Genomic DNA, 21324 nt, shown 5'->3' on the forward strand with positions numbered 1-21324 from the left:
TTTTGTTGTCACTGTTGTTGTTTAATGTTGCAAATCTTTTGCTCATAAAGATATATTTGCGAGGCACAGCAACAGTAACTAAGGGGGGCGGGTCTTAGTGACTTGTTGACATGTTGGAAGTGTTACGGGTTCAACACAATAAGTCTGTTTTACATAAAAGTAACTTGAGCATTTATTAATGTATGACACTGACATGTAAAACTGTTTAAATGACGAGGTGCACGTCTGAATGTGGCCAGAAATGTTTGAGTTTCCACGTCTGACAGAAGCAACGTTTCTGCCTCCTCTCTGTTGATTAGTGATTATTCTGCACTGAGCTTCCTCTGTTCTTACCAGGTCTGTTAGCTGCTCCTCCAGAGAGCTCTTATCTTGCTGCAGAGACTGAAGCTCTTTCTGTTTGCTCTCCATATCGACGCTCAGCTCACTGATCTGTTGGGGACACACAGTATAGAACACACTCAGTATACACATGTACATCCGAGTAGTGTCATAAATTATGCATCAGCACAGTGGCTTTAACAAACCACACATAAAGAGGACATATGCCTGTTTACACTGGGAGCTAAAAGGAAGGATGTAAATAGAAATGACACGCTTTACATCACGCCATAAATTATACGATAATGATGATGATGAATAATCCATTTTACAGGTGGAAGAGTCTCACATAGCTGCTGAACAAAACAGCAGCGCTGGAAACTCTCTGAGGCTTCCCACCAACCTTTTTCTCCTGAGACTGTGCCTGGGCCTTGAGGCTGCTGATCTGCTGCTGGGACAGAGACACGGCGTCCTCCTTCTGCTGGGACGCCCGCAGCCTGAGCTGCAGGTCTGCCACCTCCCTCTCCAGCTCCATGATCCTGGAGCGCTCAGACACCGTGGCCACCTGCGGCGGGACATGTAGAGACGAGCCATGAAGGCAAAGAGGTGGTGGAAACTGAAGACCTGCGCTGTACAGTGTGAAATTAATACGATAAACTGCTGTAACCTAATTATCCTGCTCTGTGGGTGGGATTAAACGGTCTCAAAATAACTTAATCTTTTCATATTATCAACTAATTTTCTTCTACTTAGTTTTATTTTTATAATTTATTGCAATTCTAGTCTTTATTTATATTATTATACCATACGTCAGATATGTCAGAAAATAATAAAAAATTCAGGGTGAAACATTTGTTTCCAACCAACAATCCAAAATCAAAATATATTTAATTTGAAATTATATTACAGATAGAAAAAGAACCAAATTTGCTAATTTAAGTAAATAATCTTGAAGTTTTAAATAAATGCCTGCTAAGTTACCATCTATCACAGAATGAGGGGACAGTTTTACAAACTAGCAGACTGTGGTGACATTTCTGTGAAAAATTACAAGCGGTTGATTCAATCTTCAACTCTTTCGTGTGTGAAGCAACATTCTGTTGTTTTTATTACAAGTGAACCGTTATTATGGCAGAAGAAATGAAGAAAAGATTGACGACTACAGACAAGAATGTCACAAAAAAAACACCTGCAATTACATCTTACTGCTGTAAGTGTCGCCAAAGAGAAGAGCAGAGATCTTACAGATCGTTACTTTATCATCGCTCTGGTTCTGGTCAGTGGGATCTTCTATTTTATGTTGTAGAACCTTAACATTTCTTAAGTTTGTTAAACACAGACCTCATCTCAGGCATCTAACACAAAATCGGTTTAAAAAAACATTTGACTTTGAATGTTTTAGCTTCTTAAATGACTTAAATTAGTAATCCATTATCAAAATTGATGAAGTGGCTGAAAAAAATTGCTTCATATATCTTTATCATGTTCTTATTTTACTCTACAGTTATTACCATAACATAACATGACAGAGAATTCTTACTGGTAAAATCAACAGTAAAGTTTGTTTATTAAACCCAAAGAATGAGTAAGTTTCCTACTCACTATATTGTAATAAAAATAATTTCTCAAAAACTCATCAACATTTCAGTATAATAAAACAAACAAATTAAAGGGATTCATCAACACTTCTACTGAATAAAACCTCCAGTAACAAACAAAAACTACTTATTTTCAACAGGTACAACTGATTAATCGGGAGGAAAATCAGGAGCATCATTTCAACCACCAACAGAGAATCTGGTGCACGAAGGGATTCACTGTCTTACTGCAGAAGACTTTGACTCATCAAACAGGTCAAAGTTTGGACCTTCTGGTTAAAGAGTAAAGAACAGCAGTGTTTTACATTTTTCTTTTTGTCAAGAAATCCCATGAAAAGACTGAAACCAACAATGGCTGCAACCACGAACAGGAAACTAGACTGCAGAGAAAATCTTCTTCATTTCTCCTTTTCACATTGGCTCAAATATACTGTGTTTTTTCTCAAACTTAAGAAAATGAAGTAAACAACGAGAGGATGTACAGATGTATGGATGTTTTAAAACTACTTTGGACTTGCAGATTCTGCAGGACTAAGGGCTGTCAGGTGTATGTGTACTCGTCTTTCTGAATTTTCTGGGATGGGGTCTGTGAATGTTGTTGTGTTTAAGTTTTGGGGGTTTGTTCATATATTTTCTCCTTTCTTTTGTGTGTGATTTCTGTTTCATATTACAATGTTCTCCTAGGTTAAAACTTTTTTAAATGTACATCATTTGTTACTGTTGCCAATTTAAATATTTTGCAAAAACAAATAAAAAATAAATGGAACAACACCTTGCATCTTTAGTAGAAACCATTTGGGACTGAGTGCAACAGACAGACAGTTGAAAGACACATTGTTTGGTTTCGGACTTTTCATGGGATTTGCTGAAGAAGAAAAATGAAGGCCGACATCGTCAGAAGCAGAAGCATTTCCAAACTCTATCATCTAAAAGAAACGTTCATGCACACATGCATAACTTTCAGTATGATAGACCTGCGTTATTAGAGAAGCTCGAGGCCGATGAGATGTTAATGTCCCTATGACCGGGCCGGGGGGAAAGAAACTTGTGATAAATCTGACAATTTGCATAATGTTTGCACGCTGTGATTGCTTCCGTATATTCTGTGTGTCGTTATTAAAGCACAGGGCTTGGTCCCGCTGTGGGACCGGGACTGCCGAGCATTACCCTAGTGTCCTCTAAATCCCTCTGGAGTTTTTCAGCTTTGGTCTTTTCAAAGAGCAGGCTCTGCTCAAGCTCCTTTATGTGGGCATGCTCCAGCCTGGTCTGCGTCTGTTAGTAAGAGAGAGCAGGAAGAGAAGGAGAACAAACACCAAATGCAACACTGACATGCTAGCTGTGCGCCACGAACAGAAAGAAGACAAGACTTTAAAGAGAAGGCCAGTAAGTAAGAAAGCACTGATGGTTTCCAGCATTTCAATTACATCAGTTGTTCATGAACAAAGGAAAAGATTGTTACTCGCTCATTCTGCTCTGAGGGATACTAGGAGTTAATAATCTCACTCTGACTCTCAGACACTTTTACTTCTCTTCTGCTGCCACTTGTTTGCTCGTATTCCAGTAGTTGAAGAAGATTATTTCAGGCAGTAATTCCTCTGAAGAGTAAAGAGGATGCAGACAAGAGGGGGAGATGAAAGCGTACAAGAAGGCGAGGCAAGACAAAAACAGCTTTCAAGAACGGGCGTGTGGATGAAAGGATGACGAGAGGATGGTAATTCAAAGTGCTGCAGATGGGTGGAAAAATCTGAGAGGAAGGATGAGTGAATTAAGCATGAATGAATAAATGAGAGGAGCGGGAAGAAAAGACATGTCTGAGCAAGAAAAGCCAATGAATGATTCAGAGTGCCGGAAAAGGAAAAACCTTAGACAGAATGATGGATTTAATCACCACATCTTATTTTTAATAAAAGGAAAAGAGGTAAAGTAAGTTAGAGGCCAATTTTTGTAACACTTTTAAAGTCACTTAATTTGGTATTTAATAAGATATGAACAGAGCAAGTAAAAACAAAAGACATCAAAGGATAGAAACTCGTACACAGGAGGAGGTCGACATTATTTTGACTGGTTTTAAAGGGATAGTTTGGATTATTTTAAGTGGGGTTCCATGATGTGCTTATCCATAGTGGGTGTATTACCTGCAGTAGATGAAGGTCGACACAAAGCCTGACCAGCTAATTCGACCAACACATCATTCTCTAGACTTCAGAAAACATCTTTGTTTAGTTCAGATCGCTGAAAACAATAACACACCGTAAACATTTTAATGTGTTTTTCAATGAAAATGAGAATAATAATGTACAAATTATCCTTCCTTCTAATATGGGAAATCATATTACAATTGCAGTATCAGTCAAAATAATTGCAGTTAGATATTTCTTCAAAATCATTCAGCCCTACTCGACAAGGCAGGGTGTTTTTTCCCCTGTAGCAGAATGTGTTTGTGTGTTTGAGAGACGTCTGGCTTTGTCAAACTACACTGCATGACTACATGCAGCGAGGCGTGTTGACCACCTTCTACTGTTGGTATGAATGAGCACCTCAAAACACCCCACTTCAAACAATCTGAACTGTCCCTTTAATAATGACTGAGTGAGTGTGGAAAAGTAAAATAAGTTAATAAACTCTCCACCCAGTTTGTCAATAATTCAAACATGAATTTCATAAAGAAAACATCAGTCTGACAGCTGGGAGATTTATAGTTTGAGACAGTGAGGGAAGATGTTTAATTGAGGACCAGATTATATAACCACAGAGTTACCTCCAGGTCTCCTTTGGTGATGCACGCTTCCTCCACACGAAACTGCAGGTCTTCCACTTTTCTGTCAAACAGGGACAATGAAAAACATTTCCTCCGAGAGCATCTCTACGGTACACATCACACACTGACACGTGCTGTCCGCCGCTCTCGCCCCTGATTTCATGTTATTTATGAACAGATTCATGTGTTTATGTCAGACCACCCACCTCTTCTCCTCCTCCAGCTGGTTGAGCAGCTCCACTTTGTCTCGATCTGCTGCCTCCACCAGCGAACGCAGCTGATCCAACTTTGCCTCCATCTCGACTGCATACTGTAACACACAGGATGAATATCACTCAGTTAGCTGACCTGTTGATGCACCAGAGAGAGTAGGACACATTTAGATCCTGTTTTTTTCCCCACTATTGATATGTTATCTTTAAAAAGTTTGGAATTTATTTTCCTTCTGGTCAGCAGGGATGAACAAACCTACTCCATCAGACAGCATCGCACCACCGTGTTGCTGCAGAGTGAATAAAAATCATCTTGAACCAAACAAAGTTTTGGACCTGAGAATCTTTTGCTGCTCAACACAGGATTAAAATTAAAACTGGGTTGGAAAAAAGATACTGGTCAAGAAATAAACATGAAGCACAATCTCAGCTGATACTTTATGAAATGATCAGTAGAAGTTACTGGAGGCCTCTGAATTGGTAAAACTGAAACTAAGCGACACCAGTTCCTGCTGGAGACGTGGTAAAGAGGAAGGGACTCTTGTGAATCTGTTATATTTTTGTGAAAAAGCAGAAAAATGTGGAAAATCTTTCTTGCATAAGATGTTAGGAGCGCATTTGATTAAATCTTCCACCTTATTTTTATTTGGATTAATATGGAGTTGTGTTAAACTGTCAAAACATGGAAGGTTGTGGTTTCTTTTAGCCGCAGTTATCGTCTGTAAGGCTCTTTGTTTGGTGTTTTGTCTTTTTGTGTTTTATCTCTATGCCTGTCAAAAATACCAATAAAAAAGTTGGAATTTTAATTTTTCAGTGTCTATTCATGTGAATTACAAGCACTTTATGAACTATTCTTTATTTGAGTAAAGAGAGGTAAGTTATTAGATGGCTAGACTCCCTTTACGTGCTTTTGTTGGCCTGCAGATAGCGTCCACGTGTGCGTGCATCAGACCTGATCGCGTCCTTTCCTCAGCAGCGTCAGCTCCTGCTGCACTTCTCCCGCGTGGCTCGTCGCCTTGGCCACCTCACACCTCTCCAGGTCTCTCTCCGCCAGCAGCTGTTCGATGTGCTGCTGCTTCTCCTTCAGGGCCTCCTGCAGCGCCGTGGTGCCCGAGATCTTACGAGCGTATCGAGCAGACGTCTCCGTCAGCTGGAAGAGAAACCAATAAAACATTCTGTGCGTTTTTACATTTTATTACAAACCGTGTTTAAACTGTGTCAGAACTCTGAGGTGGCAAAATATGAAATAAAACTATGAAATATTTATCAAGATATTAAAAAAAACAAAAAAATAAATCTGATTTCACAGCAGATTTGGTCTATATAAAATTTGTTTTTACTTTTAACCAGTGATCTTAATGATTGATCATTGATTGACTGAAAGTGCAGTTAAGACAGCGCCTCGTTTGAAATTGGTTTGTCTGGCAGAGTCATTTGTTGAATAAGTAAACTTATTCCACTTAAAATGGGGAAAAAAGAAAGTAAATAAATTAAGTAATTAATAATGATTAATATTTTTAAGTATTGGTTAAAGGAGCATTTCTGCTTTCTTTTTCCTTAATAAAACAAAATAAAAGTGGCCAGCCATGACTTAAGCATACAAAAAATTAATTGTCTTTGGTAATGGATGTTTTAATTATGTCAAATTATGTAAAAATTGCAAAATAAACAAACCAGTGTGCTGCCACTAGCAGTCCTTTTATAAAATGAAATGAAAAGGATCAGATAAAATAATTAACCATGTAATATAGGTAGATATTGTCACAGTTGGGTTTGATATTGAGACATTTTTTAATTATGATATTGTGATATTCTGTATTTTGAGAGGACAGGGCTGCAGTGTGTCTTCAGTCAGTCATGGAGGGACGGCAGAACGATGGACAAAACTGTTTGAGAACTTTTAGGGGAGAAAGAGAACCTACTGCGAACGAAGACAGGTAATGATGGAAAAAGTCGCCTCGTGTTTAACAGAAAAATGAAATCTTGTTCAGGAAGTAATCTGATTACTCTGATCTGTGTGTGAGTCTCACCAGTCCCGCTCGACTCGGTCTGCCGCTGACGGAGGAGGTGGCGGAGCTGAGCGAGCTGATGGAGGAGGCGCTCGGGCTCCTCTTCAGGGTCGACCTCCTCCTCGAGCTCTTGGCCTTGGTGGGCGTGGTGCAGGGGAAGCCGATACGCGTCACCTTGTGCACCGGAGCGAACAGACCGTACCGCGGCATGCACTGGAAATATCTGAGAAACAGAAACAGCTGGTTCAGGAACTGTTACAGTTAGAGCTCTTTCAAACAGTTCTACCTAGAACCCAACTTTAAAGAGTTATACCTGTAACCATCTATGATAGGTTCCACCTAGAACCCTATCTGGAGGTTCTATCCAGAACCTTTCTACCTTTCTAAGGGTGTTAACAAGGATCTAACAAGGGGGTTCTACAGAGAACCTTTTTATATTCCAGGGGTTTTATCTAGAACCAGACAAGGGGTTCTACTGCAAATCTTTTTATATTATGGTACAAACAACCCTTAAAAACCCTCTAAAAAAAAAGGTTCTTTGCATGAAAAGGGTTCTTAATGGAAACCTTAGTCTAACAAAGAATCCTTGACAAACCCTGTCTTCTCAAAAGGGTTCCTCCAAAGCAAATGGTTCTGGGTAGAACCTCAGCCCTTCAGGGTGTTTATTTGATAACAGGTTGATTAAATTTTATTTATTGATTTCATTTATTATTTAATTGTTCTCATCCCTGGTTTACAGTATTAATGTTCTAAAACAGACATCAGACACTCGTCCTTTGTTGATGTTCTTTACCTGGTTCCTGCAACGGCTCCATCGTTCTTTCCGAGCGGTTCGTCCAGTTCCACTCCACACCACTCTCCTTTGGCGAAGTCTGTCTCTCCCAGGAACCGAACCACTCCTGCCTTCGTACCTCCAACCTCCAAACACACAAAAAACATCAAAATCACTTTGATTTACTGAGTTCTTTTTCTTCTCTAATTACAACTCAGTTCTTTTCTCTGTACAAACGGTGTCCAGTGGCAGAATGACCTGCCCCTCATCTAAGATTTATTGTTTATCTCCTCTTACAAACAGTAAACATTGATCAACAGCAGAACCTTTGAATCAGGGCTGCAGGATGTGGTAAAAAAAAAAAAGTCATATTGTTTTTATTTTGACTGAAATTGTAATTGCAATATATAATATGATTAGTGGAAATTATAGTTTGCATCACAATTTTCATTTTTACTGAAAGAAAAACTATTAAAATCATGATGCTGTGATATTTACTGAGGTCTGAACCAAACAAACATGTTTTCTTTCATCTGAAGAACAAGATTTTTAGGTTCGATCATCTCTGCAGCTCTTCAGCACCTCATTATGATGATGTTTCCTCAAATACTGTTCCTCTTTCTAAAACTGTGATTTGGTTCTGGTTCTGCGATTTGACAGGTTTGTGCAGAAAAGAGAGTTTGCTGAATCTGACTTGGAGCATTTATACAAATAAATAGAAAAAAGAAAAAAACAAGATTTAGGATAGAAAAAAAAAATCATGACTTGTTGCTTTAAAGCCACGGAGCTGCTCACCAGCACGCGATCCCCGAGCCTCAGCTCCCTCTTGTTCTTCTTCATAGAGTCGGTGTCTGAGAGGTTCGACACCGACTCGCTGGACGTGATCATTCGGTTCAGAGCAGCGCTCGTCTTTATGCCGGTGCCCTGAGCTGAACAAAGGAGACGTTTTTTAATATTCTGATATGAGATCTAACAAAGTTTCTGTAAGTTTCAACAAGTTAAAGACATTTTAAAACCATTATTAAAACATTAGAGACCTATTTTGATTCCATACTGGCAAAAAAGTACCTGTACAATTGTTTGATAATTGTTTGTATTAGTGGTTACTGGTTGAATTTTTAAATTATTTAACTTCATATTTCAATCAGTTTTTTCTGGTAAAGCTGTAGCTGTTGGATGTATTTTTTCAGAACCTGCAGAACCCTGCCAGCATCCATGTTTTCTGTATTTTCACTCTTACCTATTGAGGTAGTGCCCGCAGGTGCCGCCTCGCTCGTTGCTGTGGCTCCTGGCGCCGGACTGGCCTGCCTCCCGTTCGCCTCCTTCTCCGGCAGCGCCGTCCTGGAGAGCTTTGAGGGCCGCGTGAAAATGCCCCTCCCATCCTCGCACTGAAAGTACCGGACCCCTGCCACAGACCCGTCGTTCTTCCCGATGGGCTCGTCCAGCACGATCCCCGCCCACTGGCCCGGAGCAAACTGCGTGCCCCCGATGAACTGCACGTAGCCGGGCTTGTTGCCGTTGACCCAGACCTTCTCTCCGATCTGGAAGTCCGTGCTTCCCTCTTGGGTCGGGGACGTCACGCCGCCGGGGGTCTTCTCAGGAGGAACTGTCTTTGGAGCGCCTGAAATCACAATTCACACTTTATTAACCTCAATTTAACCTGTTTGTCCAAAGTCGTTGACCATGGTTACCATGGTAACGCTACATCAGTCTTTTCTTTCAAACATCTCATTTTTTTAAATTGGCTGTGAACTGAGTCGTATGATTTCTTGTTTTATGGACCTTAATATATTGGGGCTAAAACTGAAGATTATTTTCAATTAATCTGTCGATTATTTTCTGCATTAATTGTTTTGAAAATGGTGAAAAATGTCAATTAGTGTTTCCTGAAGCACAAGATAATTGTTTCTTGTTTTGTTTTTTTTTTTGATAATTTCTTCAGTAAACTTGTACAGTTTTTTCTGTTCTGTTTTCACTGTTATTCTTACCATAATTTTGAAATAAAAATCCATCAATCTATAATGTCCTCAAATATCTTTTTTATCCACAACACATATTCAGTTTTCTTGTCATGAAGGTCTGAAAATTAGAAAATATTCACAATTTTAAGGGGCCGAAATCAGGAGAATTGGGACATTTTTTGTTAAAAAGTGACTCCAAAAATGTCCCTTTTGATAGTAAAAGTTGCAGACTGCTGGGTTAGTGGGAGGAGACGGTCCACGTCTCTCAGTTCAGTCAGTTCCTGATTAAAGGATGGACTCTGTAATCAGATTGACACCCTGCTGTGGTTTAGTGTCTTAAATGTTTACTCAGAGCAAACAGCACGAGCTGCTTGATATTCCCTCTGCTCTTATTCATTTCTTACACACAGACGCTCTCTTGTGTTTCCTTGTTCGGGACGTCCTGCTGCCTGTATGTGAGCAGATCAGACAGTGTCACCAGTTCTTACCAGAGGACGGAGACGTCTTTGTTGGCACCCCAGATGGACGGACGATCTTACTGGGGGGTTTGAGCCCGCTGACTTTGCCTGATGTGCTCATGGTTCCTTGTTTGTCCATGGGTAAGGGAGGGGGAGGGGGTGGCCTGGCCTGATCGAGGTGGGGGACTAGGCCTTCCCCACCACCCAACAAAGTCCCAGTGTGATGGAGGGGAGCTGGAAAACAAAAAGAAAGTTTCCCTCAATCAGTGGAAATATAAAAACTAATTATTTGAAACTCCCCTGCTTTGATTTAGAAATGCTCCCTATTTTTGAGATCTAAAGGTCAACAAGTTTGGGCTGTGATGCACATTTTAGCTGATGAAATAATTCATATTCAGCTCATAAATGAAAATTTAAATGTTTAAAAATAACTCTTATTCACATAATTTTGTGTCAAAGCCACAACTGCCTCAACACGTCCTGAAGTATTTCACAGCCGACTGTTTATAACCACACTATTCATCATCACTCATGTAAGAAATGTGGCGCCCAGTGAGATGACCTTGTGTCATGTGACATAAAAGCAAATGACTTTGCCTCTAAGGCACCTGCAATTATTTCTGCCTCAAACGGACGTTCGTTTCTCTGGAAGATCAGCTGTTTTTTTTGTTTTTTTTGCCCCTGCAGGTCTTGTAGGTGTTGGGCGGCAGCCGGACTGTACGTCCGTTTTCTTCAGATGATTCCCTCTGAGGTCAGGACAGGCACGGAAACAGGACTGGTTTCACAGAACCAGACTGAAATGTGACTTGACAGTCTGAGATTCAGCCTGTTCTGAATTACACTAAGCCGCCTGTAAAAGGGAGGATTGGAGCTACTCTAGGACTTAATCAAAGCTTAAATTAGGCAGGTTTAACTTCTGAAAAAATGAGGAAAAATGTGCATCATGTGTCTTGTTAATTATTAGATCAATCGATTAATCACTTGTTAATGTTCTCAATCGGTTAAGAAGAATTCACAAAATCTGCAAACCCATTACACACGATATAGATCAGTATTTTCACTTTGAGTATATTGGATCATTCACCAGTGAATCAATATATTGATCCAAATCAGTATAGTAGATTTTTTATTAGTTAGAAACATCTGGTGGACCAAATCAAACCTAATGGCAGGACAGTTTGGGTCTGCAGACTCGACTTTGTGCAGCCTTGATCTGACAGAGAACCAACGTTCACTACAGAGGTCAGAGGTCAGAGAAATGAGTCTTTCAGTAACTGGATGGTTTGACACAATTTGTTTTAGCTGCATTTTCTTCTTCACGCTAAAGTTTTCTGAATGATTTCTTTTTAGCTCTGCTGCTAATTTTGTCTCAAGATTCACACCAGTCCTGGTGTTTTCTATTCAGGTCTCAGACTAAGGTGAATTTAAGCAGTGTTCATGAAAACAGGTTAAATGTTCTGGTTTAACTACAGATTAAAACCTGCTGCTGTCTGTGAAGAATGGATCAAGTCAAATCGATGCAACAGAACAAGACCTATTGTTTTTTTTATTCCTTGTCATATCCTGGTGCCTACATTGCCCACAATGCAACACAATCACAGACAGTTCAGTGGAAGACTCTGGAATGTTATGCTAGTTATGCTAGCTAACTCAAGTCCTGTAGCCTCAAGCAGAGATAATTCTAAACTTTTGCTCTTCAACTGATGCTGACTCAAGTCACAAAATGATTGAAACAACTTTTCACATATGCAGTAGAACTCGCCTAGAACTAAAAATAGAACTGAATAATGTACAAAAAAAGCTGGGTCTATCTAAGATTAGCTAAAAAGTTAACCAAAAGTGATTGTTTCCTCGCTAATGTTAGCTACAAAGTTAAGACATTATATTCTTCATCTCATTAAATGAAATAAAAAGATAAAAATAAATGTGCAGAAGTTTTTTTTGTCTAAATTAGATGGACTGAATGTTGGGTTTCTAAGTTGTCAGTTGAACAATAGGTCCAAACATGTGGAGCTCATGTGTCATGAGAAAGAAAATAACTGACAGATTAATCATCAATGAAAATAATCAGGAGATATAGCACTTGGCCATGTTGTTATTTCAATGATATTTCAGTTAGTCTTTCTGGCCTACCTGTAAACACGCCTAAAAACTGATGATGTTCTTGTTTAAAATACAGTACAGACGTGTTCAGTTTGTTTACAGTGCGTCAGTATCACAGACAATCAGACTGGATCTCCGTACATCCGTCCATGTAAATCATGTGTCTCATGGTTTGTGGTACTTTGAATAACTGGAAATTTGTTTGGGAATATAAGCCTCGTTAAAGCACAGCTAAAAATATAAGGGGCTTAAAGCTGGTCCTGCTTCACCTTGTTAGCCTCCATTTTCTTAAATCAATTTGCATTTAATCAAATTGTGACTAACAAGGGAACAATAGTGTCTTATATCCCCAGTTTGTGCCTCTACATTCCAGTCACAGAGCGAACCATCTGTTTTTATGAAAAATTAATGCTCAGGAAATATTTGAAACATTCTGGAGGTTGTTTAACAACATTCACTGCTGTTCTGGAAGTTTTTTTTTCAAAGTCCTCAACAATCTGAGACAAAAATGATGTCTGCAGCTCGATAAAAAATGTTTTTAACTGGTTTCTCAAACTCTGCTTTCTATCCAAGAAGCTGGAAATAAAGTTTCTCCTTGCTCATTTCGTATGACACAAGAGAAATTAGTTATTTTTGGATGTAGCATCATTTATAATTGATACCAAAATGCTTTAATTTTGGTTTGTATCATACAAATTGAGCACAGACAAACACCATTTCTAGCTATTTTTATTTTTATTGGAAGTATTTCTGCATTTATACTGAATGGGGAACTGCTATCACATAATTTCACAAATATAACATAAAATACGAAAGAGGGAAAAGAAAGAGAAAGGAAAAAGTAAACAGAAAAAAAGGTGAGAAAACTGATTTAACCACTTCTTCATGTCCAGCCAGAGTGTGTTCAGTTGGGCTGGAACTAACGATTACTTTCATAGTCGATTAATTGGTCGAGTATTTTCTCAATGAAGCTTGAGAACTTTTTTTTAACTTTTGGTTAACTTTATAGCTAACATTAGCTATTCTGGTTCCTAAAATATTGAAAACTTTTAATCACAGTTTTTTAAAGTAGCAGATGATATCCTCAGAAACCAGAAAATATTCACATTTAAGAAGCCAGGATCAGATAATTTTGGTTTTTTTTCATAAAAAATGACCCAAACCGATTAATCAATTATAGTTTGCGATTAGTTTAATAATTGATTAATAATTGATCAATCAATTAATCTTTGCAGCTCTACATGAAACTGATCACATCGAGGTCTGTGGATTTTCTTGTGTAACCAGGTCAGGATTTCTGGAAAGAGACACCGATGTTGAATATTTTAAAATGGAGAAAAGACATCTTTACAGCTGATAGTTCCAAAACTCTGTAACTCACACCAAAACTATCTGGACGGGGAAATGACATCACAGGCCAGTGGGAAAAAAAGTTTGATGTATGATTTTGGAATGAACTTTAAAGCTTAATCATAATGTTTGTGTTTGCTGTGGTGGTGAATCACTGCTAAATAAATACAGAGGAACTGACCAAATTTATCCTCTTGCATTTTACACTTTATGGTAACACAGAAGAAAAGGTGTAGCCTCTGTTTGAGACTGATCCCAGGCAGTAACCAGGTAACCAGGTAACAGGAGAAGCCCTCCAGTCTGCTGCTCCCTCCGCCCAGCCGGTGCAGCCAGACCAAAACAACAAGCACACCCAGAGCTGTCAAACCTCCTCCTGTAGCTCCACAGTCGGCGGCAGCACCTCACACTAACACTGCTTTATCATTAGCCTTTAACACTCAGTCTAGATTTAAACATATGAACCAAACAATACACGTATAAATTATTTATCTGACATGACAAACAGATGATGAGACTGGCCCGAGCTGTTTGTGTCTGGGCTGGGCTCCTACTTGCTGCATCTAACTTGGGTGTAAACCGCCAAAACACTTTCTCTCACCATCTTACACATTTAATGCCACAATAATTTGATCAAACACGTTACTGACCAGTGATTAAACTTATTCCTGAATGTCATATTTCGTGTCCGGCCAGTGTAGCCTCGGTCTCCGCTGGAATGCGCTCCAACTACCGAAGCTAGCTAGCTTCAGATTAGCGAGAAAGCACAAACTGAGGTAAACGTAAGACAACTAACGCTCTCCTGAGGTGACATTAAAGTAAAATAAAAGCAGACAGGTGTGGAAAGAGATGCTGTGTTGTCTTACTTGGTCTCTTTTGGTGAACTGGGTCTCAGTTAGGGATGTCGTGGGTGTAGGTGCAGCGTACCTTGCACCGTTACATGTTTTTCCAGCGGCTCTTCTTTCCGAGCCCAGGGGTCGCGTTTAGATGGGAATCCCAGATTTCCAGAAATCTCGCGAGATTTTCACAAATCGTTTCCTCACTTTGCGATTTGTACAAATTTTCATAACCTACCAACGCTGTGGCTAAAGTCTGCTGAGATTTAGGGACAAAACACTTGGTTTGGGTTGGGTTAAGAGCTTTTTTGGGTTATGATTATCACTCTCGCGAGATCTTTCGCGGATCCGGGGTTCCCACCTAAACACGGCCGTTTCCCAGCCCAACCCCAGCTTCACACAGAATGACGTCACCTCGGGAACATATGGTGCCTTCACGGAACCAAATGTAAGAGCGTACATCCCAGAACCTAAGTGTTGAAATACGATTTCTCAAGACGGAAAAGACAAAAAATAGCACAAAAGTGTTATGCAATATATATTTTTTTGCTCTCATAATGTTTAATTAATTTATTGAAAACAAAATGTGACAGAATTAAAAGACTGGAAATTGACATGTGCAAATGTATATGTACACAATGACAAAAAGACAAAAAAAAAAAAAAAAAAGGAAAAAATTGTGTTTTACAGAATTAGTAGAAATCACCTGCATGCTCCCAGTCCTCCCAGTATGAAGATCCGCAAGTGTCAGAAATCACAATACATCACTTCATTAATGAATAACTAATTGTACAATATAAATAGCCGTTAAATGCGTTTAAAATTCATTTATAAATATATAAATAAAGACTAAATTACAAAGCATACAAAAAATAAAAGCAAATTCATAAATAAATATAATAATAGTATTACATATACACATATATAACAATAATAAAAAGCAGATATAAAGGGGATTTACAATAAAACATCAATTAGTACATAATTTCAATAAACTGATAAATTTATGAATAACAAGATTTTTAAAAATCTGTTTGACAATGCAGTTTATGAAGAGAGCTAAATAATATATTAATTTGCAATTTCAGTAAACAGTTCAAAAACAATATAAAACAGGCAATAAGTGCGTAATATAAAAATAGATTGATGAATTCATAAATAATGGGATTTAAAAATCTAGAGAAATAACTTGATTCATGAACTGCAAATACACATAATTTGGCATTTAAAAGCCATCTGAAATTCCTTCTTCTATTAGCTAAAAATAAATAAAATAAGTAATTATTTTGTACTTTAGTCTATTAATCTAGAATTTAATTTGCGAACACATTATTCATGCCTGTTTTTATTGTAGTCTACAATTAGTTATTAATTAATTAATTAAATGCCTTTATTTTACTTTATTTATTTTTCTGTAACACTTTTGGTCCTCCATACCTGGACTCAGGTATCACAGAAAACTTCACTGCAGCAGATGTTCAGTTTGTGAGTTAACTGACAGAACTGAAGTCACGTAAATTCCCTCTGGCTCTTAAACTGATTTGTAGTGTAAATATTTAAAAAATATATTAAATATTAAAATTCAAAGTATTATAAGTATTACATGAACAACTTATATGATCAGCTTTACTGAGAAAAATTGGACACAGACATTACATCACTTATTTGATAGATATTGTTACCTTAATAATTTAGGGAGCAGATTTGAACAGGTCACATCACAAATGAAGAATATTTTTCACTGTTAATCGCTCATAATTATTTTAAACACTCACAGTGGTTATACCAATACAAGTACACAGCACTAAGCTGCTAATTATTATTTTAGATGGGTTATTTTATTATTTTTTTCACAGCAAAACCTCTTCTCTACATTTTTTAATAATTAGACCTTAGTGCGGGGGTCTGAACCTGCGGCTCTTTAGATCGTCTCCTGTGACTTTGGCAAAAAAAAAATTACATGCAATGAATGACATTTATTTTGTTTTACATTTTAATTTCAATTTATCATTGTTGTAGGACCATGAAAAAGTTGAGACAACTCAAAATTTCAAGGCAACATACTGCAATAGATTTTTGACTTTTGAGCCAAAGTTTTGCAAATGGCTGATCTTTTGTTGAGATAGTTTACTTTTCTTCTTTAGATAAATCTAAAGCTTTGAGTTTTAGAAACCCCCAAAATTGCTGAAAAAATTATAGAGTAAATTATTTCAAGTGAAAGTGAAAAATTTTAATATTTTCAATTAAAACCGATTGTTTTCAGCTACCAATCCAACAACAGATCAGGGTCACAGCTCACTGTGACCAAAAATTTGAAAATACTTCCTTTTGGATTTCTGTAATTCAAAGATTTATGTTTATCTAAAGAAGAAAAGTAAATTATCCTAACTGAAGATTATAGGTTGGCAAAACCTTTTAAAGTTTATTTCCAAACATAAGAGCTGGCCGATCTAAGAATCACTTTTATACTGCAAAAGATAACTGAGATGAGTTGTGAGCCCAACTCAAACTCTTCAGTTTTGAAATAAACTTTTGCCAAAAGTTTTACAAACCTATAATCTTTAGTTGAGATAATTTTACTTTTCTTCTTTATATAAACTTGCATGTTTGAGTTTTAGAAAATTCATTCATTTCAAAATTTGGCCACAGTGAGCTGCGAGTTATTATTTTGGTGCTTGAAAATTAAATGATTTTAATTGAAAATATTAAAATTCATTTGAAAGACCTGACTCTATACTTATTTAAACACATTTTTGGGTTTCTAAAACTCAAAGCTTTAAGTTTATCTAAAGAGGAAAAGTAAATTATCTCAACAAAAAATCAGTAGTTGGTAAAACTTTTTCAAAAGTTTCAGTTGGGATCAAAAGTCAAAAATACATGACATATTAGTCATATCAGCTGTTTTTTTTCCAGTGTAAAAGTGATTTTTACAATGGCTAGCTGTAAAAATATGTAGCCTATACATCAAAAAAGAAGATTTTAATATTTCTTTTTGCTCTAAATTTCCACAGTGGTTATGGATGACAAATTAAAGGTAGAAGAGAGCCGAAAATGTCTCTTTTGATCTTAAAGGTTGCAGACCCCCGCTGGAAGATAATAGGGATTGTATATATATCCAGGACTTTAACATGCATTATGCATCCCTGCAGTGTTACCAGGTAACACGAGAGTTATACTCTTCTACTATCGACGGTGGAAATCTCGTTGTCAGATGAATCATTCTGATCGCTGTCGTCGCTCCTTCCCAGCAGTTTGTTCAGGACTTTCTTGAAGGTGCCGCTGAAGGCCGGGCTCGAGAAATAATACACCACGGGGTTGAGGACGCTGTTGAAGTAGGTGAAACACACGGACGTGTAGAACGCCAGGTTGGCCTCTTCAAAGTACTTGCACTCGTTGTACCACACCTTGAGGATCCACACGGCGATGCGCGATATGGTGCTGGGAAAGAAGCAGGTGACGAAAATCAGAGCCACGGCCAAGACGAACTGGACGGCCCGTTTGATTTTCCCCTTTTTGTCCATGGTCCTGCTGCTGCTCCTCAGCTGCCACATGATTCTGATGGTGCAGAAAGCGACGATCGAGGTGGGGAGGAAGAACTGGACGACGTAGAACGTGTTGTGCCAAGTGGAGAGGGGACTGAAGCCCATGCAGATGTTGAAGCTCTCACACTGGGTGCGGTTGCTGTTGTAGAAGAAGTGCTCGTCAGCGAGAAGATACCCAGTTGCAAGAAAGATCAGACCCCAGAGGCCAAGGGAGACCCAGAGAGCGTAGCCGATGCCCATTTGGTTGATCTTGTTCCGAGGGTGGACTATCTTTAAGTAGCGATCGACGGCAACGGCAGTGAGGAAGAAGATCCCCGCTGCACGGTTGGCTGCGAGCAGGAAGAGCAGGATGCGGCAGAGGGCATCGCCGTGGAGCCAGTCCTTCCCACGCCTGTAGTAGTCGGCCCTGAAAGGCAGGCAGAACAAAACAATGGAGTCTGCAACGGCCAGGTGAGTCAGGTAGACGGCATTGGGTTTCCACGTGTCCATGTGGAAGATGAACATCCACAAGGCGATGACGTTCCCCATCAGTCCGAACATGAACTCCAAGACCAGGATGGGAGGCAGCAACTGGTCGAGGATGGGCGCCTCGAAGGCACAACACACGTCCCCTTGAGTTATATTCATCCTTTCAATGCAGCACAGCAAAGACAGTGCTGCTTTTTATAGAGTCCATAAAGATCTGCCACGTCAGGTGACTTCTGTGGTGTTTGCTCTTATGCAAAAGACTAAGAAAAACATGCTGATTCTGCCTGGAGCTAACATCTTTGCATTTTGTTATCTGTGGGGAAGTGGTATTGGCCCAGAGGAGCCTGGAAACAACTGTAAATGTTATCTGTCTGGGGAGTGTGGCCTCATTATAAAACTATTATGCAGGGGGAGAAGGTTCACTCATGGGCATTAAGTGGGAGGCCTGAAAAACAAATAACCTGCGGCCATTAAAAAAAGGCATAGTTCGGATTATTTGATGTGGGGTTGTACGAGGTACTTATAAATAGTCTGTATTATATACAGTAGATGGTGGTCAAGGTCCACCTGAAAAAAAATCAGTTTAAGTGTATGCCATATTTATGTTGTTTTCACCACTTTACCTTGGTGTCAAACAGACTTTTATGACAGGAAATCACTGTTATATATGCCAAATATCGTTCTCTCCACACCGACCAAACTCCAATGAAAACTGAATGAAATCTGTAATTATACCTGTCAGAACACAGGAGTTGTTGGCCTACCACTGCCTCAATCTGTAAGTTTGTTTGCATTATTGTGTGACGTTGTACAATTTAAGCTGTCCTTTTCAAACACTGAGGTCAAACTAAACAAACTAACCGACCGAGGCAGTTGTAGACGAGCAACTCATGTTTTCTGCGAGGTAAAATTACTGATTACCTATAGAGTTTGGTTGGTTTGGAGAGAGAGCTATTTGACTTATACAACAGCAAAGGCAAGAGACAGCAAGGTAAAGCAGTGTAAAAAAAAAAAAAAAAACAACTACCGAAACAAATATCACTCTCTCCAAACCAACCAACTCCATAAGGAAAATCAGTAATTTTGGCTGTCAGAACAGAGAGGTGTTGGTCGACCGCTGCCTCCATTGGTTAGTTTGTTTGTGTTACTGTGTGACTTTGGTGAATCCGAACTGTCCTTTTAAAATGTTAAAGCCACACAAAAACACACACGTCATTTCATTTTAATCTTGTTTTTATTTATTCATATTGACAATATGTGATGTCATCTTTATCCATTTTATTCAATTTATTTTTATTGACTAGACAACATGTGATGTTGCCTCTGCGTTTTTTCCCTTTTATTTCCATTAGTTTTTTTTTTTCTTGTACGTTTTTTCTTTTTCAGCAGCGGTAGACCAGCAACAGATTTTAATGTTTAAAAGGACTGTTCAGGTTCACGGTAGTCACACAATATCACCAATAAACTAACTAACAGAGGCAGTGGTTGTAGCGGACCCAGCCAGACAATGGTGAAGCGTACTGATGTTTTTGAGATATTTATTGTGAACATGAATTCCTTTCCTTTGTTCTTCCATTTCTCTCTAAAGACACCGTAAGAGCTACGGGAGGATGGACATAAAACAAAAGAAAAATAAATAAAGAGTGAACATGAATGAGCCCTTAACAGGTATACAATATCACTTAACACAGAAAAAACTTCATAAAACAAATTAAATAACAAATACCTTTTTCCCATTCCGGCAAGGGTGCTTTTAAAGTCTGCATAAAAACTTCGTGAACAGCAACAGCATGTGTAACGTTTTTTCCTTGTCCTTTCTGTCAACCGTTTTTTTTTTTTTTGGAAGCGTCTCCCTCCTTTCTTAGACACACACATTTCCGGTGCTACCGGAAGGGCGTCAAAATAAAAGCCCGTAACAATTAAACACATTCAAAATAAAAGCATGGAGGGAACATTTATCTTAACATTAGAAAACCAAAAGACGATGAACAGATCAGCAGTCATTTATACTCCCACCAAATCATGAGTAAATAATGGAACGGTATACAGTTCACACTAAGTATGAATGATTTCTAACTGAAAATGACATTTCCTTTATAAGAGCTCAAACAACTTATGCAAAGAACAAATAACCATTATAAATCTTATAAGTTATGAAGGGGGGGGTATTATGAAATACAGGGAGAGTGAGCGAGTTTAATCAGTCTCTAATAGTAGAACTAGTTTCTGGACTGGGCGCTCCACTTCAGACATCTTGTGGAGGCGCTCACCTTTCTTGCCAAGCTCTCTGTCACCAAGGCAGACCTTAACTCTCCTTACTAGTCCGTCTTTGTCAGCAGTGGTTTCTGATACTCTGCCCAATTTCCATTCATTTCTGTATGCATCCTCTCCTTTCATCATGACGACATCTCCAACTTGCAGATTCCTCCTTGGTGTATGCCAACGTTGTCGGAGAGCGATGGTGGCAAGGTATTCTCTTCGCCATCGACTCCAAAACTGTTCGGCCAGGTATTGAACATGTCGCCACCTCTTCTTGCCATAAATGTCCTCTCTGACAAACTCACCAGGGGGGGGTAAGGCCTTGACAGTTTTCATAGTCAAAAGATGATTAGGGGTAAGTGGCTCAAGGCTATGGGGGTCACTGAGGTTATTAACAGTCAGTGGTCGACTATTAACGATTGCCATAGCTTCATAGAGGAAGGCTCGCAGTGAGGCATCATTTAGCCTACCAGAAGAAAGGGCGAGCGTGGACCTTAGGATGCTTCTCACTGTCCTTATCTGTCTTTCCCAAACCCCTCCAACATGGCTTGAATAGGGTGCATTCATGCAAAGGTCACATTGTTTCTCAGAGAGAAATGCAGCCAGCCGGTCTGCATTGACTTCCTTTAGAGCTTCCTTGAGTTCATTTTTGGCTCCTACGAAGTTGCTTCCTTGATCAGACT

General features: G+C 38.9%; 2 protein-coding genes across 2 annotated transcripts in view; both read right to left on the reverse strand.

Moving 5' to 3' along the window:
• Nucleotides 1-14510, reverse strand: part of clip1b (CAP-GLY domain containing linker protein 1b) — a 37455-nt gene extending 22945 nt beyond the window's left edge. Inside the window, exons 1-12 of the mRNA XM_084746151.1 lie at nt 14403-14510; nt 10117-10320; nt 8908-9288; nt 8463-8596; nt 7689-7813; nt 6917-7118; nt 5839-6036; nt 4881-4984; nt 4675-4735; nt 3084-3188; nt 722-883; nt 334-429 (exon numbers count right to left, since the gene is read on the reverse strand). Coding sequence (XP_084602277.1) covers nt 334-429; nt 722-883; nt 3084-3188; nt 4675-4735; nt 4881-4984; nt 5839-6036; nt 6917-7118; nt 7689-7813; nt 8463-8596; nt 8908-9288; nt 10117-10225 — 1677 coding nt within the window. The 5' untranslated portion in view covers nt 10226-10320; nt 14403-14510. The remainder of the gene's footprint in view (nt 1-333; nt 430-721; nt 884-3083; nt 3189-4674; nt 4736-4880; nt 4985-5838; nt 6037-6916; nt 7119-7688; nt 7814-8462; nt 8597-8907; nt 9289-10116; nt 10321-14402) is intronic.
• Nucleotides 14511-17280: 2770 nt separating this feature from the next.
• Nucleotides 17281-18932, reverse strand: LOC146308825 (hydroxycarboxylic acid receptor 3-like). Its single transcript, XM_084746153.1, has one exon. The coding sequence runs from the start codon at nt 18539-18541 to the stop codon at nt 17543-17545; it is 999 nt and encodes a 332-aa protein (XP_084602279.1). The 5' UTR covers nt 18542-18932; the 3' UTR covers nt 17281-17542.
• Nucleotides 18933-21324: the final 2392 nt, after the last annotated feature.

This window comes from Lutjanus erythropterus, chromosome 20 (genome assembly GCF_056507025.1).
Source record: "Lutjanus erythropterus isolate fLutEry1 chromosome 20, fLutEry1.hap2, whole genome shotgun sequence".
Taxonomy (NCBI): domain Eukaryota; kingdom Metazoa; phylum Chordata; class Actinopteri; order Lutjaniformes; family Lutjanidae; genus Lutjanus; species Lutjanus erythropterus.